A 17,898-nucleotide genomic window follows, 5' to 3' on the forward strand; every position below is an offset into this window, starting at 1 on the left:
GCACGGTGGCTCACGCCTGTAATCGCAGCACTTTGGGAGGCCAAGGCGGGCAGACCACAAGGTCAGGAGATCGAGACCATCCTGACTAACATGGTGAAACCCCGTCTCTACTAAAAATACAAAAAATTAGCTGGGTGTGGTGGCGAACGCCTGTGGTCCCAGCTACTTGGGAGGCTGAGGCAGACGAATGGCATGAACCCGGGAGGCGGAGCTTGCAGTGAGCCGAGATCGCGCCACTGCACTCCAGCCTGAGCGACAGAGCAAGACTCCGTCTCAAAAAAAAAAAAAGAAAAGAAAAGAAAAGAAAAAGGTACTACTAAGGGTAGGAACATCTATCCATCAGACACAAAAATGCTTGAGAACTACAGAATAAAATCAACAGGTATCAATATGAAAACTGTTTAATTAAATGCCTACACGATTTAACAGTACGCCAACTTACGGTGAAATATAGTTTTCTAAATACGCCATCACTTTGAAAACATTTCTCATTTTTCAGTAATTTCTAAGCACACACTCAGTAACTGCCAAGATATCACAACACATCCACATCGTGAACTCAATGTTTCACCCGGGCAAATAATGTCAAAAGTAATGACAGTACAGCCAAAAAGTTTATTCACTGTCTAAACTACGTGGATTTAAAAATATTCTATTCTATTTGCTATGGAGTGAAGCTCCCCTTCTCCTTAAAATAACATGCTTAGTGTCTGGGAAGGGCTTTAGACGTCAGGTAGAGAATGCATGGGGGAAAACGACCCAACTTTCTGAACATCCATGGTCTACGGAAAGTTGGCTCATCCCTAACCCTGAAATAAAGCTACTGCAGCCACAAGGAAATCAAACGGCACTCTATCTGCCGTCTGCACTTGGCCCGCACCCGCGTCCTGAAGACGGGAGCGCATGAATTCTCCCTTTCTCCATTACCCGCAAGCTAAGGCTACCACATGCCAGCACCCTACGAAGAGCCACCCGATCTCCGGTCTGGGATGCAGAGACTCGGTTTCACAGCCGACTCCACCCGAGTCCCGAGATTCTCCAAGCTCCTTCCCCGCCCGCCGCGCCCCCTACATTCGCACATGCGTACACCCAATAAAGAGAGCCGAGAGCGCTCCCCTTCGCGTGGTCCCCACGCCCAGCTGCCACGCAGCCGGTCCTCCTGCCCTTCTTTGGGCGGCTGGCTTCACTATCCAGTAACGCGCATGTGCAAAACTGCGGGCCCTGCAATTCTTTAGTGGGCAGGGGTGAGGCGGTCGGTGGGACCAAGTTTCTTGCGCACGCTCCGGACATGCGCAGTGCGGGAGCTGAGGCGCCAGCTGTCGATTTGGAAGTTCCGGGGAAGTCGCGCATGCGCGAGTGTACGCGCTGCCGGCGAAGAGGGGAGCCTGACGACTCGGAAATTTGAATACCACAGTAGCATGGAGTGTGACCTCATGGAGACTGACATCTTGGAGTCGTTGGAGGATCTAGGGTAAGACTGTCAGGACACGGGTCTCCCAAGCCCCACGCTGCCGGCCCCCTGGGAACACCTCCTGCGCCCCAGTCTGAGACACCTGCCTCTCCACGCCGCACCCCGTGGCTCCTGGCTGTCGCTTCCCTTTGGCCCCGGCACCCCCAATGCCACGTCCACTGTCTGCACTGCTAGCTCGGGGTCCTCCAATCCCAACACCCCTAGGCCTGCCCAGTGCTCCCTGCAGGCGAGCTACCCGCAGCGTTTGTCAGTCATGCGTGTCATTGTCTGGGCTCTGGTTCTCGCCACCCCCACTCCCCGAGCTTCTCTCCTCGCTTCATCCTCCTGCCCTACCCCTTAACCCCTCAACTCTAAAGGTTGCCAAAGTTGATTCTGCTTTCCTACTTGTTCTCCAAATTTCCTACTCCCATTTTGAGCCCCTCCTCCTACCCCACCCCACTTCTCTCAAAATTTCTCCTTTGCCCAGTCATCTCTGCATGCACCCAGGCTTCGCTAAGCCACTTGTGTGGGCGCTGCATCTGTCCCCCTGGCCAGCTCACTTGTGCATCTAACCTATCACCACGTCCCTGGGAACCACCAGCAGTTTGCTTTGACTCTGTGATACTCTGCCTCGTTGAGCCCCATTAGACCAGGGTCGTTTTCACCCACGAACAACCTGCGTATTTGTTTTGCATTTTGTCTCTCCTTCTCCTGACAGTTATTCAGCCATAATTCATCAGTATCTAGAAGCTGGAAATAGGGTTTGTTATCTCACTGGGTCACCCAGATCAGTGTACTCTATTAAACTTGAGAACGTGGACCCTCTTGGGCTAAATGTGGTTCCAGAAACAAATTGTATGGTTAGATACTTACCTACAGGTACGGTATCAAAACAAAGTACAGATTTAGCTAGCTGTATTTCTAAGTAACAAGTTCTTTATCAAAACTTTCTCTTAGATTTTTCCATGACAAGGAAACCTTTGAGAGAAACCTTTCTTTAGGAAAAAACACCTTGAGGATTCCCAAAGTCTGCCTATTTGAATAATTTACTACCCTAGTAGAAATTTTTAGGAACGAAGTAGTCGTGCTTATCATCTGTCTTTGTCACAGTGAAATACTATTGTTCTTTTCTTGGAAACTTGCTCTGAATTTTTATAAATATTCCAGACTTTAGGGGGCTTCTTTCTTTCATTAGGGCATATGTTAAAGTCATTCAGCAAAATAGTCTCTTTAGTTGACATCTCAGACTGAATCGCTTGTTCACACATGAAACCATTCATTCATTAGGACTTTTTTAGGAACAGTTGCTTTGTGGCAGTGTTGGGCCCTTAGGGTACAAGGTGAGGTGGAAGAGGGGTTCACAGGAGACTGGGAAAATATGCTGTGAGGAGCCCTGAGGAGGGTCCCTTTACTGGGAAAGGAAATGAAGTCCTAGAAGCTTCTTTCTGGAATAAATGACACTATAGTACTATAGTGGAATGAAAGGAAGGGGGTAGACCTTATTAAATGTAGTCTTTCTGCATGGATAGTGGTCACTTAAGAATTGGCCACCAATGCTGTTTCTTCCCATTATTGTCTTTTTTTTCCCCCTCCTTTTTTTAATTTTTTATTCTTTTGGGTACTATACAAGTAATTGTTACTGTAGTAATTGTAATCACATAATACTTGAGATAGAGTGTAATGTAAACCATGGATTTTCTGAAAACTTATAAATTTTAACCTTAACTACTTAGTTTGGTGGCATTCAAACATTAAAAGTCAGCCTTAATTAATTGAAATGTACTTTTAAAGGATTCACTGAGAAATATTAGAATTAAATGACTACCTTTTCTATTTATTTATTTATTAAGAGATGAGGTCTCGCTCTGGTGACCAGGCTGGTCTCGAACTCCTAGGCTCAAGCGATCCTCCCGCCTCAGGCTCCGGAGTAGCTGGGACTACAGGTGTATGCCACTGATCCCGGCAAATGACTATCTTTTATCTCTTACCTGGCACGCAGTAGGAATTCAGTAACTACTTGTTGAATAAACTAATGAAGTCTAAATGTGAAACTCAAGGAGAAACTTTTAGGCCTAGTCTTTTGATTCCAGTGTCTAATAATATGTAGTTTATAAATCTAGATGCCAGACTACATGTGATCTCATTTTTTTATGTATGATTTGTTTTCATTTTGTTGCATGTACAACCTATGATCATATTTTAAAGGGATTGAGAACTGTCATTTCTCTAACATACCTGTAGTTCTCAACATTATATTATCTTTTTTTTTTTGATATGGAGTCTTGCTCTGTCGCCCAGGCTGGAGTGCAGTAGTGTGATCTTGGCTAACTGCAAGCTCTGCCTCCCAGATTCAAGCCATTCTCCTGCCTCAGCCTCCTGAGTAGCTGGGACTACAGGCGCCCGCCACCGTGCCTGGCTAATTTTTTTGTATTTTTATTAGAGATGGGGTTTCATCGTGTTAGCCAGGATCGTCTTAATCTCCTGACCTCGTGATCCGCCTGCTTTGGCCTCCCAAAGTGCGGGATTACAAGCGTGAGCCACCATGCCTGGCCTAAACATTATATTATCTTAAGCATATTTATTGTATCATCTTAAGTAAGCATTATTATCAATATTTAAGAGAATATAAAGCAATCTGAATAATATGTATTTAAGATTACTTGGAGTGACAGAAATCTTATATTTTAGAATATTGGTGATTGGAGTTCATTATGAGTGTCATCTTTTATGAATGTTTGAACATTTTTAAATTTTTAAAAATTATATTGGAATCACTTACAAAGGATTAGGATTCAGATGCACCAGTTCATTAACTGCCAATATTTATTAAGCTAACCTGACGTTTCTTTGGTGCTAGAATGTCTTACTAGTCTTAACTGTCATTAAATTTATAAAAATGATATAAATGGTTAACCGGAAAGTTTTTACTTTTAAAGGAAGTCATTAAAAACCTAACTAAGCCTGGGCAACATAGGAAGACCCCTGGCTATTTTATAAAAAATAAAAAAAATAGCCAGCTTTAGTGGCTTGTACCTTCACTGCACTTCAGCCTAGGTGACAGTGCAAGACCTCATCTCAAAATAAAAACGTAATCTAGTTGTTTTCTGGAAAATTTTTAGAAAAGATAACCTAAGTTTTATTTCTGAAATAAGTTACAGTATAATTAGCTATTACTTGTTAATTTGCTTTTAATACTCAGTTCAATTACAGTAAGAAAATAAACCTTTTTACAATGGAAGCTTTTAGTAAATGTACAGAAGTTGACATAATTTAGTAGTATATGCAATTCTGTTAGATATTCACCTACATTTTGAAAGGTTGAAATGCAGCTACCATTTAGCTGCCTTTTGTAATGGTTCAGTATAGTTCTAAATTATGTTTATATTTGTCCATTTAAAATAAAGATAACTACTAACTTATCTTTATTAAATTATTGCTTATATAAATAAGACATAGATATGTTTTATCTGTAATATATTAGGTATGATTGTATTTTCTTCTAAAATGTAATTTCTTGCTCACCAGTTACAAGGGCCCATTGTTGGAAGATGGAGCGCTCTCTCAGGCAGTCTCTGCTGGAGCCAGTTCCCCCGAGTTTACCAAACTCTGTGCTTGGCTGGTGTCTGAATTAAGAGTGCTCTGTAAACTAGAGGAAAACGTGCAAGCAACTAACAGTAAGTAAACATTCACTTTTAGGTACAAAGTATAAAAATAACATTGAGGTATTGTCAACTGAACATTATCAATACTAAAGCTGAAAGTTCCAAGTTTTTGTAAATGTAAAAAATTTGTAAAGAAGCCAAGATTTTTTTCCGTCCATTGTTTTTAGAGGTGATTCAGAAGTTGAAATACCAGAATAAAGTCATGTAACTTAAAAATTCGTGGAGGCTGAAAAGACCGTATTACTGGGATACAGAAAAATGGAGACCACAAGCATAGAATGTATGAACTTCCTATATTTTGTAAGATGTTAAATGTAAGATCCTAGATTGATGGCTAGAATTAGATACTGGGATATTTTTCTTTTAGGATTACCAGATTCTAGAAGTATCTATAGCATGTAGAGTAAATGCATTATTATTCTGTTATGCTTGGGGAGAAAGAGAACACTTTGTTAAGACATTTTGTTTATCATAAGAATGCATCGTTAGATACATCACAGTGAGATCCAGGACAATCAAATTTATGGATCTGAGAGCTGTTCTGCATTTACCAATTTTGTTTTCACTGTTGCACTAGTTTGTCGACACTGCAAAAGAGGCAAAAGCTTGGAACCTACCACTCTACCATCTGGTTCCTTCCTGCTGTAGGTAAACCTATAATAGGAGACCAAGGAAAATACTCACCTGTTAACCCACCCTTATGGAGAGCTATACATATAATTACTTTTTTTCCACATAATTACATTTTGAAGAGCTCACCTTCTTGCATGTTAGTGTGTATATATGTATGTATATATATATGTATTTTTTTTTTTTAACTTTATGTTCTGGGATACATGTGTAGAACATGCAGGTTTGTTACATAGGGATACGTGTGCCATGGTGGTTTGCTACACCTATTGACCTGTCCTCTAAGTTCCCTCTCCTCGCCCTCTAACCCGCAACAGGCCCTGGTGTGTGTTGTTCCCCTCCCTGTGTCCATGTGTTCTCATTTTTTGACTCCCACTTAGTGGTGAGAACATGTGGTGTTTTTTTTCTGTTCCTGTGTTAGTTTGTGGAAGATGATGGCTTGCATGCTAGTATATTTAATATGTACATGTTAGTTGCATTCAGTTCTAATTATTAAGGAGCGTATAGTGTAACAGTAATGATAGCAACAGCTTACATTTATTGCATACTCACTATGTTCTAAACACTTTATATGTGTTAACTCATTAAACCTCAGGGCAACCGTATGAGGCAGATTTTATTACTGTTATACCTTTAACAAGAAAGCCCAGAGAATTTAAATACATTGCCTGAGGTCATAAAACCTGTAGGGATGAAGCCTGGTTTCAACCCCAGAACAGCAGTCAAGTTCTGAGCCAGTGTGCCTGAACACTGTGCTATACTGCCTCTTGACCAGATGTTTCAGAGACTGTAGGAACCTTTGAAAACACCAGTACTAGATGATACCTGTTTTTAACCTGGAGCTCCATTTTCTCAAATGAAACTTGATACAGAAGCTAACACGTAAAACAGGTTAGAAGGTGTTCTAACAAAGTAGAGACGAGGTACCTTTAGCCCAGCTCTTTCCTCCTCATCCTCCCAGCTGCCTTTAAAAGAGCTCTGTGGATCTCAAGGGCTCACAGATCACAGTTTGCAAAATATTCATAATGTAGGCTTCCTGTATTACAGATTAGAAAATGGACTCAGGTGATCAAGTGACTCTCAGAGTTTGTTAATTTCTTCCCCTTTGTGATATTGAATAGAGAACAATCAAAATAATGAAGAAAGAGCTTTGTTTTTCCTTTGGTTCACCCAGTGAACTCTATACCTTTTTTTATATGCTGTGGGAATACAAGACTGTAAGTCATGTTTGCTGTCTTCAAATTTTTTCTAATTGAGAATGTTAGGCACAAATTAAACAACTGGAGATAAGTACAGTCCTTTTGTTTATTTGTTTTTAGACAAGGTCTCACTCTGTCACCCAGGCTGAAGTGCAGTGGCACAACTTGGGCTCACTGCGACCTCTGCCTCTCAGGTTCAAGCAATTCTCCAGGTCAGCCTCCTTAGTAGCTGGGACTACAGGCATGTGCCACGACGACTGGCTAATTTTTGTTATTTTTCTTAGAGACGGGGTTTTGCCATGTTACTCAGGCTGGTCTCAAACTCCTGAACTCAAACCATCCACTCGCCTCGGCCTTCCAAAGTGCTGGAATTACAGGCATGAGCCACTGTGCCCGGCCAAGTACAGTACTTAAATGCTGAACCACTTTGTGGTTCACACAGAGAGGAAATCAGCAAGTACGAGGGTGAAGTTTCAGCCAAGTACAAGGAAGGTTTCATCAAGGCGCAAGGCCACTGGGCTTTGATGGATGGGTGGGATTTGCTAGCGGGGAAGAGAGTAGAAGGCATATCTGTCACAGGGAATAACTTAAATGAAGGCACAGAGTGGAAATAAGACTGGCTATTCATGGGACAGCGAGGAGACTGGCCTGGCACAAACAGGAAATATTTGTGGAGGGAAAGTAGGTGATTATAGCTGAATATGCTGGGAAGAGCAAACCTAAGCAGCTATGAAGAATCTTTAAAAGAAGACAGAAAAAAATTAGATTGGATGAGGGAGAAATTAGGGAGCCATTAAAGACTCCCAAATGAGAGAATGACCTAATGAATACTGAGAAAGAAAATTTTAGATTGGGTGCAGTGGCTCATGGCTGTAGTAATCCCAGCACTTGAAGACACCGAGGTGGGAAGATAACTTGAGGCCAGGAGTTTGACACTAACCTAGACAACATAGTGAGACCCAGTCTCTACAAAAAAATTTTCTAAATATTAGCCAGGCATGGTAGCATACACCTGTAGGCCCAGCTATTCCAGAGAGTTAAACAGGAGGATCTTTCAAGCCCAGGGGTTTGAGGTTACAGTAAGCCCTGATCACACCACTGCACTCCAGCCTGGGCCTCAGAGACCTTATCTCAAAAAAGAAAAGAAGAAACTTTGCAGTGGTGTAAGAAAGGATAAATTAGAAGGGAAAGAAACTCAAGTTATGAAAATCCTATTAACAATTTCAATTATATATAATAATTGTTATGCTAATGGAAAAATAATCACTATCATTAAATAAGATTATTTGAATTCTTAAAAGGTCCGAGTGAAGCTGAAGAATTCCAGCTTGAGGTGAGTGGGCTACTAGGGGAGATGAACTGCCCGTATCTTTCACTGACATCTGGGGATGTGACCAAGCGCCTTCTCATTCAGAAGAACTGCCTCCTCTTGCTCAGTAAGTTCATGGCTACTAGAATATAGCTATTATTTGCTGTTTATGTTTTCCATGACTAATAAACTGACCATGGTTTTTTGTTTGTTTATTTCATTATGGATGTAATTCAAAATTCATTTTAAAATAAAACTTTCTTAAATTTCCAATTTAGGAGCTGAGGGTAGACGTGTGCACTGGTAGCATTATTGTTTTTGTAACTGATACTTTCAGTATTTCAGCCTCAGTGGTACTCAGGTCGTTGTGCTTCTCCTAACGTGATCACTGGTAGTTTTGGAGTGTTGCTCAAGTGTGTGATCATTAAACTTGCATTTTAGACTAGAAGCACATTTTTAAGTATACTAGGAAGATAGTATGGAAATAATGGAGATTCTGTTTAGAAATTAATTTATTTGAGGAGAGAAAGCATTTATAATAGTAGATACAGTTAATGGTTAATGTAATTTAAAGTATTTTGTCTTGTTGCTATTTCTTTGTGGTTGGGTAATTGGGGATTTTGGTTTTGTTTGTAAATATTCTGGAATAATACTTGGATTGTTCTGGTACTTATTCTGAGAAATGAATTTTTATGAAAAGTTCTTTCCTTCCATGTTTTTTACATACTTACTACTGTTTTGTCTCTTCACACTGAAAAACAGTAAGTAGATTCACAAATTTGATTGCCTTCTATAAACTTTCCAATAAATACAACCTATAGTCTTAACTCAGAATTTATGTAGCATTCTGAAGCACATTTACATTAAGCTTTGGTTAACTGGCTATTATAGTTTTCATTATGACAGACAATTCAGAGGATTTTTAAAATCTTTGTCTTTACAACTCTATTATGGTTTCTGAAAAAATGATACAACTTCAGTTTTTAAGGTTCTGTTAAAAAAAAAAAGTGTTCATAGCCATTATACTTAGGCACTAAGTTATTCCAGAATCACTTTTGTAACTTCCCCTTTGTCTGTCAAATGATTGTTATTGTGGGAATGTGCACGTAAGGTTAGGTGTTGCTTTAGATACTGATATTGCTGCTGGTAGTTCTTACATATTCATTTAATATTCTTCATATTGTATAATTTCTGTAACTGATTCAATAGCAGTATACTCAGCTGATTCTTCCTTTATAGCATTGCTTATCCTTACCAATATTTGGCACTTAGAATATGTTATCTACATAGGAAGATAATAGCTGTGTGGAATGCTTACTAATGACCCTGAATAGCTAATTCTTCCAAAGAGCTCAGAGTTTGGCCTTTTTAGCACTGATACTTATACAAACCACTTTGAATGTAAGTATAAAATGCCTTTCACACTTTTCTGTTTCTTAAGCAGACTTCAGTGAACCTTATTTTGGACTCAGGGTCATAATTCTAGACTTTATTTTAATGTGCTATCATCACCTCAAAAGCTTTTCAAGAATATACAACTATTTGCTCTTCAATTAAATGACTAAATCATCTAGAGGTCACTCACTTTTTATATTCTTCATACATACATATATACACACTGTTTCCCCTTTATCTTTGTTTCTGCCGATTCTCCCTTTCTAAAATATTCTCCCCAGTTTGTAACCTCTCTTTCATTCTAGCATTTACCTACATGTACTCATTTTCGACTTGGTCTGTGTAAATATTTCTCATCTTTCGAAGTATCAGTTGTCACATCTGGATGCTATAATTTTACTTTTCCAGCACCCTTACCTCACTAACTTGAATCTTTTATCACATTGTATTTTAGGGGGGAAAACAAACCAGCCTCATTAGAATTGTTGGCAAAATAGAATAGCCTTTGAGTGAGTGGCTGAAAAGCTCTCGTATCAGATTAAGGACTCTGTTTGGCTCTTCATTGGCCTTTTATGGTTCTCAGAGTGTTACCCTTACATAAATTAAGTAAGATATCTGAGTTCCTAATAGAGGAAGAACTATTCATCTTTTATTTTTGCATATATTCTTTATTCCTAACTAGACTGTCAGAAGAGATCATCTTTTTGATGTTTTAAAAAATGTTATCTTCAGTGCCTTTCCCAGTGCTTTGAACATACCGATTATGATTAAAGTTTTTTCACGGTAATTATATTGGTAACCTAATTTTGTGAATACCTGAACTATGTTATCCCAAATTTACAGAACCAATATATTAAATCATATAGTATATGATTTTCTAGAACAAGAGTTGGCAAATTTTTTCTAAAAGGGCCAGATAGTAAATATTTTTGGCTTTGTGGCCCTAAGTTCTCTGTCACAACTACATACCTTTGCTGTTACAGCATGAAAGCAGCCATAGACAATATATAAATAAGTGAGTGTGGCAGTGTTCTAATGAAACCTTAGGTACAAAAACAGTGGTTGTTGTCTTAACGGTGGGGTTTTACTGTTTTGACGTTTTAACTCATAAATACAGTTTGCTGTATGGAACATGTTAAGATTTTACAGTGTCAAATCCATTTAGAATGACCTTTCCAGAAACTTAGCTGTATTTATTGTTTTAGAACAGGAGTTGGCAGCCTTTCAGAAATGATTTGCCAAAATTATGGCCTCTATCCTTCTAGCATTACATTTTGGGTATAGGAAATTTGATACACAAGTTGACTTTTTTCTACTTCTAATAGGATCTGAAGGCCTTGAAAATATCTTTTCCCAAAACTGGTTTCGTTATATTGTCAGAAGAATCTCACTTTGTCACATAAGCAGAAATCCTAAGATTCACATGATTCTTAATCATCTTTTATAAAAATTGAAATGTCCTTAGGAATGTTAAAGGAATGAGATTGAATATTTATACCTTCAACTGAATTACCTGAAACAGATTGCAGCCCTCATTATACCAGGCTGAAATCAGCACACAAGGGGATGATATTGACACAAAGGGAACCATGCCAAGAAGTGCTTTGAAGGTTTTGTTGTTGTTTTGAAGGGAATGGGGTGAGGAAGGTAGGGGGAAGGGAGTCCTGAGAAGAATATAGATGAAAGAGGGCTCTCTTTGATTAGCCAGAGGGCGACATAAGAATTGGAGACCATGGGAAAGGAACTCTGGGGTGCCTTCCTGCTTCTCCTGTGAGTTAAGCTTTGACTTCTTATAAATGTTGTTTCATACCTCTTCTGGACAGGCTCCTAATTACTGGGAGACAAGAGAGCAAGGTAGTTGTGTCATTGATGCTCACAAGTAGTGAGAAGTAAAAAAAATAATAATAATAATTGTCATTAAAAATTGGTCACCTGTCATCTTTTGCAAAATTTTTAACAGATGCCAACCCCTGTTCTGGAGGTTCCTTAATACCAGAATTCAAGAATCCAAATTTTTAGATGTTACTTACCTCGATCCTTCGGTTTCAAAGGAGAATCGCTTATTTTAAAATTAACATTTAAACATTATATATCGCTTAAATAACTGAATTACATAACCAGTTTATATCTTATTTCATTTGCAGGTAAAAGTGGTTTTTCTTTCTTGTTTTTATCCATTCTTGCAGCTTTAACAGTTACATATCAATAGGTCTATATAGTTGTGACTCCAGACTTATGACAATAACTATAGCTGTATCTCATTTTGAAATCTTATTTTGTTTACTTCAGCATACCTCATCTCAGAACTAGAAGCTGCCAGAATGCTCTGTGTGAATGCTCCTCCAAAAAAAGCTCAAGAAGGAGGCGGTAGTGAGGTCTTTCAAGAGTTGAAAGGCATATGTATTGCTCTAGGAATGTCCAAACCTCCAGCCAATATAACTATGTTCCAATTCTTCAGCGGGATTGAAAAAAAAGTAAGACCTTTAGTACCAAATTGTAGTGTATTAAAGGCATAGTCCTACATTTGTTTGAAATGAAGCAATTAATTTAATTTCTCTTAATGGGAACCTAATGTGCATATATTATTAAGTAATTGTTACGAAATGAGTTTTGGGTTTTAAATCCTAGATGCCTTAAAGATAAATTAGTATTTTAGTATTTTCCTAAAAACATGTTAGCATGTTTCTTTTTCAAAAAGGAAACTTTACATTGGTTTGTAAACTAAAGTAAGCTAGATATAATGTAAAAAGGATTAAGATTTCAGTCCTTTTAAAAATTATTTTATCATTGAACTTTGATACAGTCAATTTAAGTTCTTTATCATTAAATGTTACCACCCTCCTCCCCATTGACTGGATAGAAAAGATATTAATATTTTTGTTTTTTAATCCAGTCACTTCAAACCTCATGCTTCAATTGACAAAACAGATTTGTTGACTGCTAACATAATCTAGTATGTGAAAAGAAATTAGAAATATTTTTATACCACACATTATCAGTTAAGATTTTCTATATAATTAATTAGGAACAAGCGATTTTAACAAAAGTGAGTAGAAGAGAACGGTATTTGTTATAGCACAGTTATTCCCTATACACTTATCTGCTGGACTCTTAAGAATTGGTACATTTGCATTGTGGGGTAGACCAGCACCATGATGCACAAATTTGGCTGAACTCTACAGGGGAGCAGCAGTGTATCCATAGTCCATATTTTCCTGTGTGTTCATTCATCCATTCAGCAAATGTTCATTGAGTGCCTACTGTTGTCAGGCACTGTTCTAGGTGCAATGAAGGACTTCTGTAGGCGTGAGGAGTGGGACCAGTGAGTGTCTTTATCTTGTGGGTCTTTTACATTTGCATTTCAAAACATCCTCCACCTTTGCCTCTGTCAGGAATCTTCTTTTGATGGCAAGATATGATGGGAATTGGGAAGATGAGGATGTTTTACTTTTAGAGTTTTTATTCATTTATTTATGTTTTTGTGTCAGTTAAAGGAAACATTAGCAAAAGTTCCACCTAATCATGTGGGAAAGCCTTTACTGAAGAAGCCAATGGGACCAGCCCACTGGGTGAGTAGTAATCATCTTGAGTAAACTTTGTAAAGAACTATAGAGTTTATGATTTTCATGTCAACACTTACATTTTTTGCTTTTTAAATTATGTTTTCTTATATATAGTTTTCTAGTTGAACGCCCTTAGAATCATTTTGTGAATCTCAGGATTTCTGCAGAATAATTTTATTTGTGTAAGATTAGAAGCACTTTTCTCATACTTTGTAAACATTTCACACAGCTGATAAAAGTAAACTGAAATTGAGTATGGTGCATGTTTCTCGTTGCCAAATGGCTTGCCTTCAAGCCAAAAACTTCACTGGGCTGAGCTTCACACAGTAAATTATGGGAAAGATAAATAAGAATTGTGTACTTCACATACTCTTCATTATGTTTTGAGAATCAGCTTTTTGTCACCTATCATTTCATTAATTATTAGTATATTGCATGGAATAAGAACTTTTGACTGTTAAATGGCCGGGATCTCAGTTATGAATGACACAGACGCAGTTTTTGCCCTTTTGGGACAGAGGATCAAGCAGATTTAAATTCTAACTAGTCTTTTTAATTTTGCTTCAGGAAAAGATAGAAGCAATTAACCAAGCCATAGCCAATGAATATGAAGTCCGGAGAAAGCTGCTAATAAAACGTTTGGATGTCACTGTACAATCCTTTGGCTGGTCTGACAGAGCTAAGGTACACATTAAATAATTTAAAAGAGCAGACTATTTATAGACATGATCCCTGAACATCTAAACAATTTAGATACTTGGCAACTATGGGAGAAATACATAGAAGACACACATAGGGATTTTTCCTTAGTGAGTTATTGAGTAGTGGCTCTTTCAACTATTCAGCAATGATGAAAACATTTATTTTTCAATTTTATATTTTTTAACAAACCTGAATTTTACAGTTCTTATTGGAGAGAGAAGTTCTTATTGTGAGAGAAATGGAGTTATTCTGAAAATTACTAAAATAATAAATTGATTTCAAATTACTTGTTTACTTTAAACAATTTAATTTGCTAATAGAAGTTAGAAATATTGGATGTAGTATGACTTATAGACAGTTGGAGAATTTGGTAAGACTTAAGTTTTTTTCCAGCTAAATGAGACAATCCAGGTAAAGACCTTGGTCATTCAGCAGATATTTATTACCTCATAGAAACCAAAGATAGGAAAATTAAAAAGCAAAATTGTTGAAATAGCTTTATATTCTTATATTTAAATAGAGAAAATGAGTATGTTTGATCTGAGACCAATGATGGGGGAACCTTTTTATCACATTGGCCTCATAACCCTAAAGGGACACCCTCCCACTCCACCCCTGCCCCCACAGTCCCTGTCACTCCTTGTTGTGTCAACAAGTCTGGCAGCGTACTTTTAAGCTAGTTCTTGACTATGTAGGAGCAGTAGTGAGTATATAACTTTTCCTACCATCTAGAGCCTAGTAAATATCATTATCAGATATTTTGGAGACCTTTAACTTATTTAATATGTGTTTCTTATGTCATTTTGAAAATTGACATTTCTCTTTGAACACTTTTCTTTCAACAGAGCCAGACAGAAAAATTAGCCAAGGTTTACCAGCCGAAGCGTTCGGTCTTATCCCCTAAAAGTACTATTTCTGTTGCCCATCTTTTGGCTGCAAGGCAGGACTTGTCAAAGATTTTAAGGACAAGCAGCGGCTCTATAAGAGAAAAGACTGCCTGTGCCATCAATAAGGTGATTAGAGTACCTTTAATTTTTTCCAAATGCATTTATTTCTGTTCATAAAATAAAAGTTTAAAATGTCTTTCCTATTCTGTAGGTGTTGATGGGCAGGGTGCCTGACAGAGGTGGTAGACCCAATGAAATCGAACCTCCACCCCCAGAGATGCCCCCGTGGCAGAAGAGGCAAGATGGCCCCCAGCAGCAAACAGGAGGCCGAGGAGGAGGGAGAGGTGGCTATGAACATTCCTCATACGGAGGACGAGGAGGTCATGAACAAGGAGGCGGGAGAGGTGGACGTGGTGGCTATGACCATGGTGGCCGAGGGGGAGGAAGAGGAAATAAGCATCAAGGAGGCTGGACAGATGGAGGGAGTGGCGGAGGAGGTGGCTACCAAGATGGTGGTTATCGAGATTCAGGTTTCCAGCCAGGTGGCTATCATGGTGGCCACAGCAGTGGTGGCTATCAAGGCGGAGGTTATGGTGGCTTCCAAACATCTTCTTCATATACAGGAAGTGGATACCAGGGTGGTGGCTACCAGCAGGACAATAGATACCAAGATGGCGGGCACCATGGTGATCGTGGCGGTGGTCGTGGAGGGCGAGGTGGTCGTGGAGGCCGAGGTGGTCGTGCAGGCCAGGGAGGAGGCTGGGGAGGAAGAGGGAGCCAGAATTATCACCAAGGGGGTCAGTTTGAACAGCATTTCCAGCATGGAGGTTATCAGTATAATCATTCTGGATTTGGACAGGGAAGACATTATACTAGTTGAGGCTACCGAACCTTACATTTTGCTAGAGCTCAAGTAATAGAAACTTAGTTTCAGAATCCTGAATTCAGCACCTATTTTGAATTAATGTGAGACCACAGGTGGCAGGCAGATTCCTGCTTGGCATAAGCATTTGTAGGTCTTCATTCAATTCTGTTAGATTTTTTTATTGGACTTACATAATGCCGTTTATTTGAGAAACACATAACATCTCTCCTTTCTATGAAAAATTTTTTAAAAGGTGATTAAATTTGCCTTTAATTGACCAGTAGACTAATTCCACAGTCAGAACATGCATACTTTTTTGAAGAAATTACTTGAATAAGTAGTTTTCATGTTTTCAATATGCAGTTTTGAAAATGAGGATTCACCTAGACTTTTTTAGATTTACTACTAGGAAACCTTCCTCATATGAATAACCATTTATATGTGTTTTGCTTAAAGTATTCCAATGCCTATTTTCCAAGCACAGTTCTGCCCCCCGGTTGACTTTTATGCCACGTGTGCTTCATGATGGAACTTTTAGGTCAGTTCCTATTAAATGAGCTCTTCTGCAGATAGCACATTCAGTAGCCTTATTTTGTTGATGGAATACTGTATCATATGCTCAACTCTGAAAACCTTGAACACGGCCAAAATCCATAAAGATTATAAAAGCAAACTAAGTTGTGAACCTATAGTACATGTAGGCATTTAGTTAAGTATAGCAATTCAAACTGACCTGCATCCATCCAAAACAAATTCCTCCTTCAACCTTATTTTTACTTGAAATTTGCTAGAAGAAATAGCAAACCGAAATTTGTTTTATGCATGAGTTAATACCACTGGCTCAGCAAATACAAGTTAGTTTGCTTTAGGCAGGTAACTTTTTTTGTAATGGAAGAAATGCACTACAAAGTTAAGACAGATTTTTGCTAAGTGCAGGAGGCCCTTTATTATTGCTGCAGAAAACAAAAGCCTGGCTGAGTTGATGTTTTACATTCTCCCTTACTGAAATCTACATGACGTGATGCTTCTTGCTGGGTTTTTGTACATGTAAACATTGTCAAGCTGTGAAAGATAATGGCTGGAGGTGTGCTTTGTGTGAAAGGTGAGCAATAAAAGTATCTGTTAAGTTCTCTCTTTGGTTTGAGTTTTATTTTAGCTACTGAATTATTCTGGACTCTTGCGTCAAGCTAATGAGCTAAGGCTTTTGTTCCCAAAGATTCTTGAGTATTTCCTTAAAACCTAATTTTAGTGAAAGGTGACTTTTATCCTAAAACCTTAAATAAATGGAAAAATGGCTCTTTCCAGGTTTTCCTTTTATAATAATACAGCTAGAAACCGTCACTACTCATCTCTGGCCACTGGGTGTAGCTGTTGCTACACATACTAGGCAAAAATGTTTTTAGGGTTTTTTTGTTATTTGCTTCTCCATTCTTCCTAAGATTGGGGGACTTTTTTTAAAAAAGGAAGTAACTGAAAATATAAATATGTTTATCAAAAGAGAAATTGTATTTCCTTTCTACTAAATTGGGCTTTTTTAAAGAATCAACTCATGTCATGCCATTTAAAATAATCTACTTGCTACTGAGATAAGCACATTCTTCTGATAACTAAAACCATCTTTGAAAACCCACATTGATCGTTTTAACTTTACCTGTTTATTTTTCAGCCAACATTTACAATTATTTTAAAATGTTCAAATTTGAAGACAATTTCAAGTGTTTTATCATTAAAGTAAATTAAGTTTTTAAGTTGTCTTGAATGTTGTGTTGGTTTCTTTAAAGTGTTAAGTAATTATGTTTATATAGGATTTCCTATTAAAATTGTCAAGGTTTCATATTTTAAATGTATCATATCTTAGGATGTATTTATATTTAGTATTTGCTTTGATCTGTTTTGTAGCCTCAGACTCCACAATATAGCTAATGAATACAGGTTTCATTCTTTTGAAAAATATTTTGATTTATCTTAACGGTTAATAGATTGCTTTTTTTTTAATATAAGCATGTAAGAACGCAGATGATACATTTCTCCCTGATAGTTCTGAAATCTGCAGCTCCTGCTTCAAACTAGATTTTCCCCCAACATTATTATTTTTTTAAAAACTTCTGTGTTCAGGGGTACATGTGAAAGTTTGTTATATAGGTAAACTTGTGTCACAGCGGTTTGTTGTACAGACTATTTCATCATCCAGGTATTAAGCCCAGTACCCGAAGGTTATCTTTTCTGTTCCTCTAGT

At 38.2% G+C, this 17,898-nt stretch overlaps 1 protein-coding gene across 1 annotated transcript; it reads left to right on the forward strand.

Annotated features, from left to right (window-relative positions):
• The first annotated feature begins 1,374 nt into the window (after nt 1-1,374).
• On the forward strand, nt 1,375-16,792 carry FAM98A (family with sequence similarity 98 member A). The gene is given in 8 exon segments (NM_001133125.1): nt 1,375-1,471; nt 4,976-5,124; nt 8,243-8,377; nt 11,935-12,119; nt 13,134-13,214; nt 13,776-13,892; nt 14,756-14,923; nt 15,009-16,792. Coding segments are annotated over 8 exon segments (1,557 nt in total). The 5' UTR covers nt 1,375-1,418; the 3' UTR covers nt 15,678-16,792.
• The last annotated feature ends 1,106 nt before the right edge of the window (nt 16,793-17,898 follow it).

This window comes from Pongo abelii, chromosome 12 (genome assembly GCF_028885655.2).
Source record: "Pongo abelii isolate AG06213 chromosome 12, NHGRI_mPonAbe1-v2.0_pri, whole genome shotgun sequence".
Classification (NCBI taxonomy): domain Eukaryota; kingdom Metazoa; phylum Chordata; class Mammalia; order Primates; family Hominidae; genus Pongo; species Pongo abelii.